The sequence below is a fragment of the Cherax quadricarinatus genome, chromosome 44 (genome assembly GCF_038502225.1).
Source record: "Cherax quadricarinatus isolate ZL_2023a chromosome 44, ASM3850222v1, whole genome shotgun sequence".
In the NCBI taxonomy this organism is placed as follows: domain Eukaryota; kingdom Metazoa; phylum Arthropoda; class Malacostraca; order Decapoda; family Parastacidae; genus Cherax; species Cherax quadricarinatus.
The window spans coordinates 29,115,852-29,129,930 of record NC_091335.1 but is presented as its reverse complement, the minus strand read 5'-3'; the positions used below and the strand labels follow the sequence as shown (position 1 = coordinate 29,129,930).

Below are 14,079 nucleotides of genomic sequence, written 5' to 3'. Positions count from 1 at the left end.
ATCAACTTTTCTGTACTCGACTGAAGAAGCCTACTGTGTAGGCGAAACGTTTCGAAATAAAGATACCTAACTGTTGCATATGTGTCTTACCTAACAAACTGTCGGTATTTTATACCATTTTAATGTTCATTCTGTCAGACACTGCAACACAAGGGTATCTTGGTACAGACCATCAACTTCGACCTCTACTAGTGAAAACGGCTGGGTTTGAGAAGGACCTGCCCTCCCAAAGCAACCTACGTCTCACCTCCTGGCACTATATAAAGGCTCCATCCTGTCACTTCAACTTCATATTGTTTCAGACAACGGAACAATGCTCTTCTCCAGACTGAGGGACTGACCACCTCAAAACTTTAAGGGTGATGGACTGATTACATCGTCTTCAAGTATCTTCTGCTTCTATCAACTTTTCTGTACTCGACTGAAGAAGCCTACTGTGTAGGCGAAACGTTTCGAAATAAAGATACCTAACTGTTGCATATGTGTCTTACCTAACAAACTGTCGGTATTTTATACCATTTTAATGTTTATTTTGTTGTTGGTGGATGGCTTAAGGCCCTGTATATTAGCAAATATGAACGAGGTTGTATTCTGTGTTTGTTGAGGGGATTTTGTTATTGGCATCAGTAGTTGTATTTCTTGAGGGCCATGGGTGGCCACTGGCTGCGCCTCCACTCCAACAAGGCTCCAAGGTGGTGGACTATTTTTGTTATTTCCTTCCATTTTCTTTTTCCGTTTCCTGCCAGTAAAAAATCACCTGGAGTTGGGTTGTCGTAGCTACTATTGTTTGTCTTGTGGGGTCTGTGCCTCCTGGTTTCTTTTAGATGGTATGCAGGGCAGTCGATGTTGTAACACTGCTTCTGGAGGACCGAGGAGTGACATTTTTGAGTGAAAGAAAGTACAGGAAGAAGAACGACACACTCCTTTAGACAGGAGGTCGCTACATTTTTTTGGATGCTCAAAGTTGCATGTCCCATTTTTTTTCCTGACATTCCATGCTTACACATGCCCCAGGCATAATATTTGCACAAATTCACCTTTGGTTGAGAATTGTTGGGAGGTGTGTTGTCAATTTCTGCAGGTTCTGAGACTGCACTATAATCCTCAGTATCCAAGCCAGTGCCACCCCATCCTAGATTCCATCTACTTTCCTCAGTAGAGAAAGAAGGAGGAGACTCCTCTCCAACATCTGTACTGTGGGCCACGGTCTTGTGCAATGGTGGTTGTATATTTACGGTTTTAGTGGAGGGTGTGGTAGGGTCCCTAGTAGAGTCTGGACTGGCAGTAAGGCTGGGGGCTGGGTCTGAGTCAGCACTGGGGCTGGGGGCAGAGCCTGGGCCAGCACCAGCACTGTGGGTATTAGTGCAATGACTGGGGAAGCCTGGGCCAGCACCAGCACTGTGGGTATTAGTGCTATGACTGGGGAAGCCTGGGCCAGCACCAGCACTGTGGGTATTAGTGCTATGACTGGGAGATGGGTCTGGTTTAACACTATGTGGGTGACTAGATAGTTTCGAGTCATCTGTTGTGGTATGGACATTCTGCATTTTTTGATACACTATCTCTTGCTCCCATGTTTTATATATTTTTGGTAGACTATCCAAGAGGTCATCTTTGTTTTCTTGATTATTTTTATTTAGTACCTTTCTGATACCTGCCCAAAGTTCTATTGCACAACCAGAAACACCTTGCTAGTTCGAGGTCATTTTTTGAGGCTGTATTTAGTCTGGTACAAGAGATATGGTGTTTGGAAGAGCATAGATTGCATGTGATTCTGGATTTCCTTCCAAGGATTTTTTTACATGTCCCACAGATATGCTGTGCTGACATCCTGTCTGTATCCTACTACACTCTGTATGCCAGGGAAGAAAACTGATTTCCACTTTACCTTTCTCTTGCTGGTGCCAGTAATATGCAAGATGTATTTATACGAACCAAGTTTGCAGTATGTGGGTGGTGGGTGTAGGGTGGATGGTGGGTGTAGGGTGGGTGGTGGGTGTAGGGTGGGGGGTGTTGGGTGGGTAGTGAGTGTAGGGTGGGTGGGTGGGTGTAGGTGGGTGGGTGGGTGTAGGGTGGGTGGTGGGTGTAGGGTGGGTGTAGGGTGGGTGGGTGGGTGTAGGGTGGGTGGTGGATGAAGGGTGGGTGGTGAGTGTAGGGTGGGTGGGTGGGTGTAGGGTGGGTGGTGGATGAAGGGTGGGTGGTGGGTGTAGGGTGGGTGGTGGGTGTAGGGTGGGTGGTGGGTGTAGGGTGGGTGGGTGGGTATAGGGTGGGTGGTGGATGAAGGGTGGGTGGTGGGTGTTGGGTGGGTGGGTGTAGCGTGGGTGGTGGGTGTAGGGTGGGTGGTGGGTGTAGGGTGGGTGGGTGGGTGTAGCGTGGGTGGTGGATGAAGGGTGGGAGGTGGGTGTAGGGTGGGTGGTGGTGTAGGGTGGGTGGTGGGTTTAGGGTGGGTGGTGGGTGTAGGGTGGGTGGTGGTGTAGGGTGGGTGGTGGGTGTAGGGTGGGTGATGGGTGTAGGGTGGGTGGTGGGTGTAGGGTGGGTGGTGGTGTAGGGTGGGTGGTGGGTGTAGGGTGGGTGGTGGGTGTAGGGTGGGTGGTGGGTGTAGGGTGGGTGGTGGGTGTAGGGTTGGTGGTGGGTGTAGGGTGGGTGGTGGTGTAGGGTGGGTGGTGGTGTAGGGTGGGTGGTGGTGTAGGGTGGGTGGTGGTGTAGGGTGGGTGGTGGGTGTAGGGTGGGTGGTGGGTGTAGGGTGGGTGTGAGGGCAAGACTTACCTACACTGCCACACTTTACTATTATTATTATTATTATTATTATTATTTAAATTCCTTTTATATAGTGCTGTACACTGTTTATCTCAAGGATATACAATGTATTCTTTCAAAATACACTTTTCACTGCGCTATACTGGGATCATTGTTTTATTATTTACACAGCAGCTAGGCCTACGCTAACTTTCCCCTACACTTCTATGGAAAAGATTATTTCGTGTTTAGTAGAGGTAACGGTTATATTCTCAATTTATGTATGCTGTGATTCCCTGCACCTCAATGCTACCACCACTCGTTTCATATCTTATGACTATAGTAGTTACTTATCCGTTATTAACACTTCACTGGACCTCTGGCAATAGTTCGCTAGTGCCAGTCGCTTGTAAGATATTCCCCTATCTACACTATATATTGTACGCTATACTGGGGGATAATTAAGATTACTCTTATCTACAATTTAGTTCACTATGTCCCTGCACGTATATATCCTTGTCACTCACTATATTACTTATAGATAGATCAATATTTGTTTATTTCCACTTGTGTCGACATCCGGCAATAATTAACTAGTGCTGGTCAGGTCTGTTTCCCACAGTAACCGTTCCCCCACCGGCACTCTCCATGTCACACTATAATCCATAGTTTCCTATTTAGTGTTCACTGATATTCCTTTTTTGTTTGTTCAAAGGAGTATATGCACTTTATGGTTGCACACTCTTATTTCCCGCATTCTGTTCCCTCTGCTACTATCAAGACACGCAGTTTTTGACGGAGCACAACCACGTGCGACTGTCCCTAAGCCTCCAGCCACCAGCAGGATTGCATGGACTTTAGATAAGAGAATAGAGGCAAGTGGATTTTAGTATTTATGAGGATGTTACAGTGTAATCAAGTTAACATTTCTGAAGGGATTCTGAGTAATCGATAAGGGGGATTTGAATCCTGGAGGAGGGAAGTACAGTGTCTGCACTCTGTAGGAAGCCTGGAGGATACTGAGAGCTGTGAGTCATCTGTAATGTGATGTCAGTGAGCATCATGTAGGATAATGATTGAATGAATGCAGGTAAAAGGGGTTTCCTCCATGTTGGGTCTACCTAAGAGAGGTGAGGGCCTGTGATGGGTGGTGACGGGTGACGGCCTGTGATGGGTGGTGACGGGTGACGGCGTGTGATGGGTGGTGACGGGTGACGGCCTGTGATGGGCGGTGATGGGTGAAGAAGCATCTGTTGTTCTCTTTTACCTTAGCTTTCTCCTATTGTCCCTATTTTCTATGACATCACCTCTATAAACAGCTTCCCACGGTGTCCTGTGGCCCAGTGTCAAACGCTCTCGCTTCACACTGTGGTGTCCGGGTTCGATTCCCGGCGAAGGGATGGAAACATTGTAAGTGTTCCCTTACACCGGTGGTCTATGTTCACCCATTTGTAATAATGGGTTCCTGGGTGTTAGTCGACTGGTGTGGGTCGCTTCCTGGGACAAAACATAATTTATGCTAAACATAACAAGCGGCTTTCTATATAGTATTATGTCATTGACGTCAGCTATGGTCTGCATACCTTGTACATGTACTTGTAGTAAATAAAGATATTATTAACTGAAAGACTTCCTCGCTAATACTGGTAAGCTCTCCTCCATCCTTCCAGTCAAATTACAGGAGTTTTCACCATCCTCTATCTTCTCGCGTGACTGCACCAGCTCATGTTTACTTTTCACTTTTCATTCTATTTCATCCTCAAATTGCTGCTTAGTGTCTGTCCTCACCGTCGAATATTCATTCCCGGTTCATTTTGCTCACAGAAGAATATCTTTGACTGAACCAAAAGCTCTGCTTATTTTTTGCCAAGATTTTTGGCACAGAAACTGGAAAGGGTCACACCCATAACAACACTGTTATGTAGTACTAAAAATAAAATTCCAGGATTAAATTGATTCTACAGACAGACACAGAACCTACCCTCTGAGGCTCACAGAACCTACCCTCTGAGGCTCACAGAACCTACACTCCGAGGCTTACACAACCTACCTCCTAAGGCTCACAGAACCTACCCTCTGAGGCTCACAGAATCTACCCTCTGAGGCTCACAGAACCTACCCTCTGAGGCTTACACAAGCTACCTCCTGAGGCTCACAGAACCTACCCTCTGAGGCTCACAGAACCTACCCTCTGAGGTTTACACAACATACCTCCTGAGGCTCACAGAACCTACCCTCTGAGGCTCACAGAACTTACCCTCTGAGGCTCACAGAACCTACCCTCTGAGGCTCACAGAACCTACCTCCTGAGGCTCACAGAACCTACCCTCTGAGGCTCACAGAACCTACCCTCTGAGGCTTACAAAACCTACCTCCTGAGGCTCACAGAAATTACCCTCTAAATCTCACACAGAACCTACCCTCTGAGGCTTACAGAACCTACTTTCTGAGGCACACAGAAATTACCCTCTGAAGCTCACAGAACCTACCATCTGAGGTACACAGAGTCTACTCTCTGAGACTCACAGAACCTACCCTCTGATGCTCACAGAACCTACTCTCTGAGGCTCACAGAAACTACCCTCTAAGGCTCACAGAACCTACTCTGAGGCTCACAGAACCTACTCTCTGAGGCTCACAGAGCCTACCCTCTGTGGCATACAGAACCTACACTCTGAGGCTCACAGAACCTACTCTCTGAGGCTCACAGAACCTACCCTCTGTGGTATACAAAACCTACTCTCTGAGGCTAACAGAACCTACCCTCTGGCATACAGAACCTACTCTATAAGGCTCACAGAACCTATCCTCTGTGGCATACAGAACCTACCCTCTGAGGCTCACAGAACCTACTCTCTGAGACTCACAGAGCCTACCCTCTGTGGCATACAGAACCTACTCTCTGAGGCTCACAGAACCTACTCTCTGAGGCTCACAGAACCTACCCTCTGTGGCATACAAAACCTACTCTCTGAGGCTAACAGAACCTACCCTCTGGCATGCAGAACCTACTCTCTGAGGCTCACAGAACCTACTCTATAAGGCTCACAGAACCTATCCTCTGTGGCATACAGAACCTACCCTCTGAGGCTCACAGAACCTACTCTCTGAGGCTCACAGAACCTACCCTCGGTGGCATACAGAACCTACTCTCTGAGGCTCACAGAACCTACTCTCTGAGGCTCACAGAACCTACCCTCTGTGGCATACAAATCCTACTCTCTGAGGCTAACAGAACCTAGCCTCTGGCATACAGAACCTACTCTCTGAGGCTCACAGAACCTACTCTATGAGGCTCACAGAACCTAACCTCTGAGGCTCACAGAACCTACTCTCTGAAGCTCACAGAAACTACCCTCTGTGGCATACAGAACCTATTCTCTGAGGCTCACAGTACCTACTCTCTGAAGCTCACAGAACCTACCCTCTGTGGCATACAGAAACTGCACTCTGAGGCTCACAGAACCTACCCTCTGTGGCATACAGAACTACTCTCTGAGGCCCACAGAACCTACTCTCTGAGGCTCACAGAACGTACTCTCTGAGGCTCACAGAACCTACTCTCTGAGGCTCACAGAACCTACCCTCGGTGGCATACAGAACCTACCATCTGTGGCATACAGAACCTACCGTCTGTGGCATGCAGAACCTAACCTCCGTGGCATACAGAACCTACTCTCTGAGGCTCACAGAACCTACCCTCTGTGGCATACAGAACCTACTCTCTGAGGCTCACATAACCTACTCTGAGGCTCACAGAACCTACCCTCTGCGGCATACAGAACCTACACTCTGAGGCTCGTAGAATTTACCCTCTGTGACATACAGAACCTACTCTCTGAGGCTCACAGAGCCTACCCTCTGTGGCATACAGAACCTACCCTCTGAGGCTCACAGAACCTACGCTCTGAAGCTCACAGAACCAACCCTCTGTGGCATACAGAACCTATTCTCTGAGACTCATAGAACCTACTCTCTGAGGCTCACAGAACCTACCCTCTGTGGCATACAGAACCTACACTCTTAGGCTCACAGAACCTACCCTCTGTGGCATACAGAACTACTCTCTGAGGCTCACAAAACCTACTCTCTGAGGCTCACAGAACCTACTCTCTGAGGCTCACAGATCCTACTCTCTGAGGCTCACAGAACCTACCCTCGGTGGCATACAGAACCTACCCTCTGTGGCATACAGAACCTACCGTCTGTGGCATGCAGAACCTACCCTCTATGGCATACAGATCCTACCCTCTGTGGCATACAGAACCTACCCTCTTTGGCATACAGAACCTACTCTCTGGGGCTCACAGAACCTACTCTCTGAGGCTCACAGAACCTATCCTCTGTGGCATACAGAACCTACTCTCTGAGGCTCACAGAGCCTTCTCTCTGAGGCTCACAGAACCTACCCTCTGCGGCATACAGAACCTACACTCTGAGGCTCGCAGAACCTACCCTCTGTGACATACAGAACCTACCCTCTGTGGCATACAGAACCTACTCTCTGAGGCTCACAGAACCTACTCTCTGAGGCTCACAGAACCTACCCTCTGTGGCATACAGAGCCTACACTCTGAGGCTCGCAGAACCTACCCTCTGTGACATACAGAACCTACCCTCTGTGGCATACAGAACCTACACTGTCATACAGAACCTACCCTCTGTGGCATACCGAACCTACCCTCTGTGGCATACAGAATCTACCCTCTGTGGCATACAGAACCTACCCTCTGTGGGATACAGAACCTCCCCTCTGTGGCATACAGAACCGACACTCTGTGGCATACAGAACCTACTCTCTGAGGCATACAGAACCTACCCTCTGAGGCTCACAGACCCTACCCTCTGTGACATACAGAACCTACCCTCTGTAGCATACAGAACCTACACTCTGAGGCTCGCAGAACCTACCCTCTGTGGCATACAGAACCTACCCTCTGTGGCATACAGAACCTACCCTCTGTAGCATACAGAACCTACACTCTGTGGCATACAGAACCTAGTCTCTGTGACATACAAACCTACACTCTGTGGCTTACAGAACCTACACTCTGTGGCATACAGAACCTACTCTCTCTGGCATACAGAACCTCCCCTCTGTGGCATACAGAACCTACTCTCTGTGGCATACAGAATCTATTCTCTGTGGCATGAAGAACCTACTCTTTGGCATACAGAACCTACTCTCTGTGGCATACGGAACCTGCACTCTGTGGCATACAGAACCTACTCTCTATGGCATACAGAACCTACCCTCTGTGGCATACAGAATCTGCACTCTGTGGCATAGAGAACCTACTCTCTGTGGCATACAGAACCTACACTCTGTGGCATAGAGAACCTACACTCTGTGGCATACAGAACCTGCTCTCTCTGGCATACAGAACCTACTCTCTGTGGCATACAGAACCTGTACTCTGTGGCATGCAGAACCTGCACTCTGTGGCATACAGAACCTACTCTCTGTGGCATACAGAACCTACACTCTGTTGCATAGAGAACCTACACTCTGTGGCATAGAGAACCTACCCTCTGTGGCATACAGAACCTACACTCTGAGGCTCGCAGAACCTACCCTCTGTGGTATACAGAACCTACTCTCTGTGGCATACAGAATCTACACTCTGTGGCATACAGAACCTACCCTCTGTGGCATACAGAGCCTACACTCTTAGGCTCGCAGAACCTACCCTCTGTGGCATACAGAACCTACTCTCTGTGGCATACAGAACCTACACTCTGTGGCATAGAGAACCTACACTCTGTGGCATACAGAACCTGCTCTCTGTGGCATACAGAACCTACTCTCTGTGGCATACAGAACCTGTACTCTGTGGCATGCAGAACCTGCACTCTGTGGCATACAGAACCTACTCTCTGTGGCATACAGAACCTACACTCTCTTGCATAGAGAACCTACACTCTGTGGCATAGAGAACCTACCCTCTGTGGCATACAGAACCTACACTCTGAGGGTCGCAGAACCTACCCTCTGTGGTATACAGAACCTACTCTCTGTGGCATACAGAATCTGCACTGTGGCATACAGAACCTACCCTCTGTGGCATACAGAACCTACACTCTTAGGCTCCCAGAACCTACCCTCTGTGGCATACAGAACCTACTCTCTGTGGCATACAGAACCTACACTCTGTGACATGCGAACCTACCCTCAGTGGCATACAGAACCTACCCTCTATGGCATACAGAACCTACACTCTGAGGCTCGCAGAACCTACTCTCTGTGGCAAACAAAACCTACCCTCTGTGGCATGCAGAACCTACACTCTGAGGCTCGCAGAACTTACCCTCTGTGGTATACAGAACTTTCCCTCTGTGGCATACAGAACCTACCCTCTGTGGCATACAGAACCAACCCTCTGTGACATACAGAACCTACACTCTGAGACTTACAGAACCTATCTTCTGAGGCTCACAGAGCCTACGCTGTGAAGCTCACAGAACCTACTCTCTGTGGCATACAGAACCTGCCTTCTGAGGCTCACAGAACTTATCCCTCTGAAGCACACATAACCTACCTTCTGAGGCTCACAGAACCTACACTGTGAGGCTCACAGAACCTACCCTCTGTGGCATACAGAACCTGCCTTCTGAGGCTCACAGAACCTACTCTGAGGCTCACAGAACCCACCCTCTGAGGCGTACAGAACCCTCCCTCTGAAGCTCACATAACCCACGCTCTGAGGCTCACAGAACCCACCCTCTGAGGCTCACAGAACCCACCTTCTGAGGCTCACAGAACCTACTCTGAGGCTCACAGAACCTACCCTCTCTGGCATATAGAACCTACCCTCTGAGACTCACAGAACCTACCCTCTGAAGCATACAGAACCTGCCTTCTTAGGCTCGCAGAACCTACCCTCTGAAGCTCACAGAACCTACCCTCTGAGGCACACATAACCTACCTTCTGAGGCTCACAGAACCTACTCTCTGTGGCATACAGAACCTACCCTCTGAGGCCCGCCGGACTCTCTTCCTAACTCATAATAGCACTCTCCTCTAACACTCACTCTAAACACAGCTGAGAATTTTGTCTTACCTTCTATATTTTTGAGTACCACAAAAAAAATTTCGTCATTTGATCTTGTTCCTGTTCCATTAACTTTTTTTAATGTATTATAGCATGCTAAAAAAACGTCTATGTCTAATTAATTTTATGAAGAGTTTTCCTATGTTTATTGTTATACCAATTTTCACCACTGTATTGAATAGCTAAGGTTCATAAATTACTTTTTGCAATCCATTACAATGTTTGCTGGTCAGCCAAGACTGATGATGTGCTGGATGTAAACTCAGTGTGTGTGCTCACTTACCTCCTTACTCCCTCTAGTGCCCCTGGCCAGAGTGTAAGCTGAGAGAACATTGAAGGCCTTGACCACTCTTGCTGAAGGCACCAGATTCTGAAGGTGTTCCGCCTGGCTCCGGTCTGCAGGGTCGTATTTTTTCGGGTCTCTGAGAAAATATAATAATTGGTCATTTAAATTATGTGTTTCCGTTTACTTATTAACGAATGAGTTTTTTCAACGACTAATCAACAAGGTTAATCAAAATATGATTCAATAGGTCAGTAGCGCACTCAGCTAACACAGTGAGTGACCGTGGTTCGATCCCCAGTGCGGGTGAAAACATTTTCCATGTTTCCTTAGAACACCTGCTGTCCTTGTTCAACTACCATTAAGTAGGTACCTGGGTGTTAACCAAATGATGTTGGTCGCATCCTGGAGGAGAGTACCTCGAAGGAGTTTCTGGGGGTCAACACCCCAACGGCACACAAATTAACCTAAGTTGCCTGAAATGCTTTGCATAACCAGGGACTTTCTATATAGTATGTAGATAATGTTAGCTAAGGTCTGTATAAGTCATGTCATGTGCTTGTAGAAATAAAAATTATCATTAATGTGAATATCTGAGAGTCTGGGCTGGAAAGAAGACTTGTAACACTGCAACATCAGCAATGAATATTGTGTTGTAGTGGGTTAGTGAGAGCTTCACAAAACAAGAGAGTAGCAATGAGGGGGGTAGAAGAAAGGTGAGCAGCAAACAGTTCTCAGCAGTAAGTCAAAATTTCTAAAGAGCCATACTATCCCTGAGATGACGCAACATCTTAATGTCACCATGTGCCCCACTACCTCCTGGCAGACACCTCGGCTAAACTAGTAGCATTTTGTAAACAGAATTAAAAAGATTTCACCCAGCATGTCTTAATTTGATCAAGGCATTCAACTTACCACATGGTAAACACTCTCCCCCCCCTCCGTTAATAAATTAAAAACTGTAACAGAAGATATGATAACGTGTAGTGTGATGGCAGTCTATTGTACCGCAATTGATTCCAAGACTGTGTACATACACTGACCCTAACTATTCCTCTACATCACGTACCCTGCTCTCTCCCTCCCACTCTTCTCCAACTACAACACTTACACCTCTCCAAAACATTCCTACTCACACTATTTCCCACTTACCGCCTCCTCACTTCAAAGTTCTTCTCTTGTTTCTCTCCAGTACACACACACACACACACACACACACACACACACACACACACACACACACACACACACACACACACACACACACACACACACACACACACACACAAAGTTCAACACATCTACCCAAACAGGGCGATTTCCTGAGGTATGGAAGACAGCAAATGTAGATCCAGTTGTTAGGTAAGACACATATGCAACAGTTAGGTATCTTTATTATGAAACGTTTCGCCTACACAGTAGGCTTCTTCAGTCAAGTACAGAAAAGTTGATAGAAGCAGAAGATACTTGAAGACGATGTAATCAGTCCATCATGAAGCATTAAACTACAGACCAGTGTCACTGACATGTTTACTATGCAAAGTAATTGAGAAAATTATCAGAAGAAGAGTGGTGGAGCACCTAGAAAGGAATGATCTTAACAACAACAACCAGCACGGTTTCAGTGATGGGAAATCCTGTGTCGCAAACCTACTGGAGTTCTATGGCAGGGTGTAAGCAGTAAGACAAGAGAGAGAGAGAGAGAGGGGTGGGTAGATTGCAATTTCTTGGACTGGAAGAAGACGTTTAGCCCAGGCAGGGATAACAGGGAAGGCACTGCAGTGGATCAGGGAATACCTCCTGGGAATTCAGCAGCGAGTCATGGTACGTGGCGAGGTGTCAGAGTTTGCTCCTGTGACGAGCGGGGTTCCACAAGGGTCAGTCCTAGAACTGTTGTTTCTGGTATATGTGAACTACATGACAGAAAGAATAGACTCATAAGTGTCCCTGTTTGCAGATGATGTGAATATGATGAGAATTCAATCAGACGAGGACCAGGCAGAACTATAAAGGAATCTGGACAGGCTGCAGGCCTGGTCCAGAAACCAGCTCCTGGAGTTCAACCCCACCAAATGGGCAAAGGGCAAAGAAGAGCAAAGAAGACCACAAATGGAGTACAGTCTAGCGGGACCGAGACTACAAACCTCACTCAAGAAAAAGGGTCTTGGGGTAATTATAACGCCGAGCACATCTCCTGAGGTGCACATCAATCAAATAACAGCTGCAACATATGGGCGCCTAGCAAACCTAAGAATAGCATTCTGACATCTCAATAAGAAATCGTTCAGGACCCTGTGCACCGTGTACGTTACGCCTAATTTGAAGTAAGCAGCACCAGTATGGAACCCACACCTAGCCAAGTACGTAAAGAAATTAGAGAAAGTGCAAAGGTTTGCAACAAGACTAGTTTCGGTGCTAAGGGGCATATCATAAGAGCATAACATAAGAAAGGAGGAACACTGCAGGAGGCCTGCTGGCCCATACTAGGCAGGTCCTTTACAATCCATCCCACTAACAAAACATTTGCCCAACCCAATTTTCAATGCCACCCAAGAAATCAGGCCTGATAACTCTATCCACCCTCACATGCAACTCCCACTCAAATCCAACCCCTCTCACTCATGTACTTATCCAACCTAAATTTGAAACTACCCAAAGTCCTAGCCTCAATAACCCAACTAGGTAGACTGTTCCACTCATCAACTACCCTATTTCCAAACCAATACTTTCCTGCATCCTTTCTAAATCTAAACTTATCTAATTTAAATCCATTACTGCGGGTTCTCTCTTGGAGAGATATCCTCAAGACTTTATTTATATTCCCTTTATTAATACCCAACTTCCACTTATACACTTCGATCAGGTCTCCCCTCATTCTTCGTCTAACAAGTGAATGTAATTTAAGAGTCTTCAATCTTTCTTCATAAGGAAGATTTCTAATGCTATGTATTAATTTAGTCATCCTACGCTGAATGTTTTCTAACTAATTTATGTCCATTCTGTAATATGGAGACCAGAACTGAGCTGCATAATCTAGGTGAGGCCTTACTAATGATATATAAAGCTGCAGTATGACCTCTGGACTTCTGTTGCTTACACTTCTTGATATAAATCCCAATAATCTATTTGCCTTATTACGTACGCTTAGGCACTGCTGTCTTGGTTTAAGGTTGCTGCTTACCATAACCCCTAAGTCCTTTTCACAATCTGTATGGTTAAGTTCTACATCATTTAACTTATAAGTGCTAGGGTTATGGACACTCCAGAGCTTCAGAACCTGGCATTTATCTACATTGAACTGCATCTGCCACTTTTCTGACCAAGAATAGAGTTTGTCTAAATCCTTCTGAAGTTCCCTAACATCTACGTTTGAATCAATTGAATCTTTGTGTCATCGGCGAATTTGCTCATATCACTAGTAATTCCCTCATCAAGGTCATTGATATATATTATAAACAACAACGGGCCTAAAACTGATCCCTGCGGAACGCCACTTGTTACAGATCCCCACTCGGATTTAACCCCATTTAAGCATACTCTCTGCTTCCTATTAGTGAGCTATGACTCGATCCATGACAGCACTTTTCCCCCAATGCCATGAGCTGCCACTTTTTTTAACAGTCTATGGTGCGGTACTCTATCAAAAGCCTTACCAAAATCTAAGTAAACAATATCGAATTCTTTATCATGATCAACGGCCTCAAAAGCTTTACTGAAGAAGGTTAATAAATTAGTTAGGCAGGAACGGCCCCTCGAGAATCCATGTTGAGTATCATTAATCAGATTATGCTTATCCAGATGGCTTCTTATATTATCAGCTATAATTGACTCTAGTAATTTGCCTACAATTGAGGTCAGGCTTATTGGGCGGTAATTTGACGGTAACGACTTGTCCCCTGCTTTAAAAATAGGAATTACATTAGCCATCTTCCACATATCAGACACTACACCTGTTTGAAGAGATAAATTAAAAATATTAGTTAATGGTTCACAAAGTTCCATTTTACA

The 14,079-nt window shown here is 46.5% G+C and overlaps 1 protein-coding gene across 1 annotated transcript in view; it reads right to left on the bottom strand.

Annotated features, from left to right (window-relative positions):
* LOC128697331 (metalloreductase STEAP4) overlaps positions 1-14,079 on the bottom strand; it is an 83,067-nt gene that overhangs the window by 44,748 nt on the left and 24,240 nt on the right. Inside the window, exon 6 of the mRNA XM_053788957.2 lies at positions 10,072-10,210. Coding sequence (XP_053644932.2) covers positions 10,072-10,210 — 139 coding nt within the window. The remainder of the gene's footprint in view (positions 1-10,071; positions 10,211-14,079) is intronic.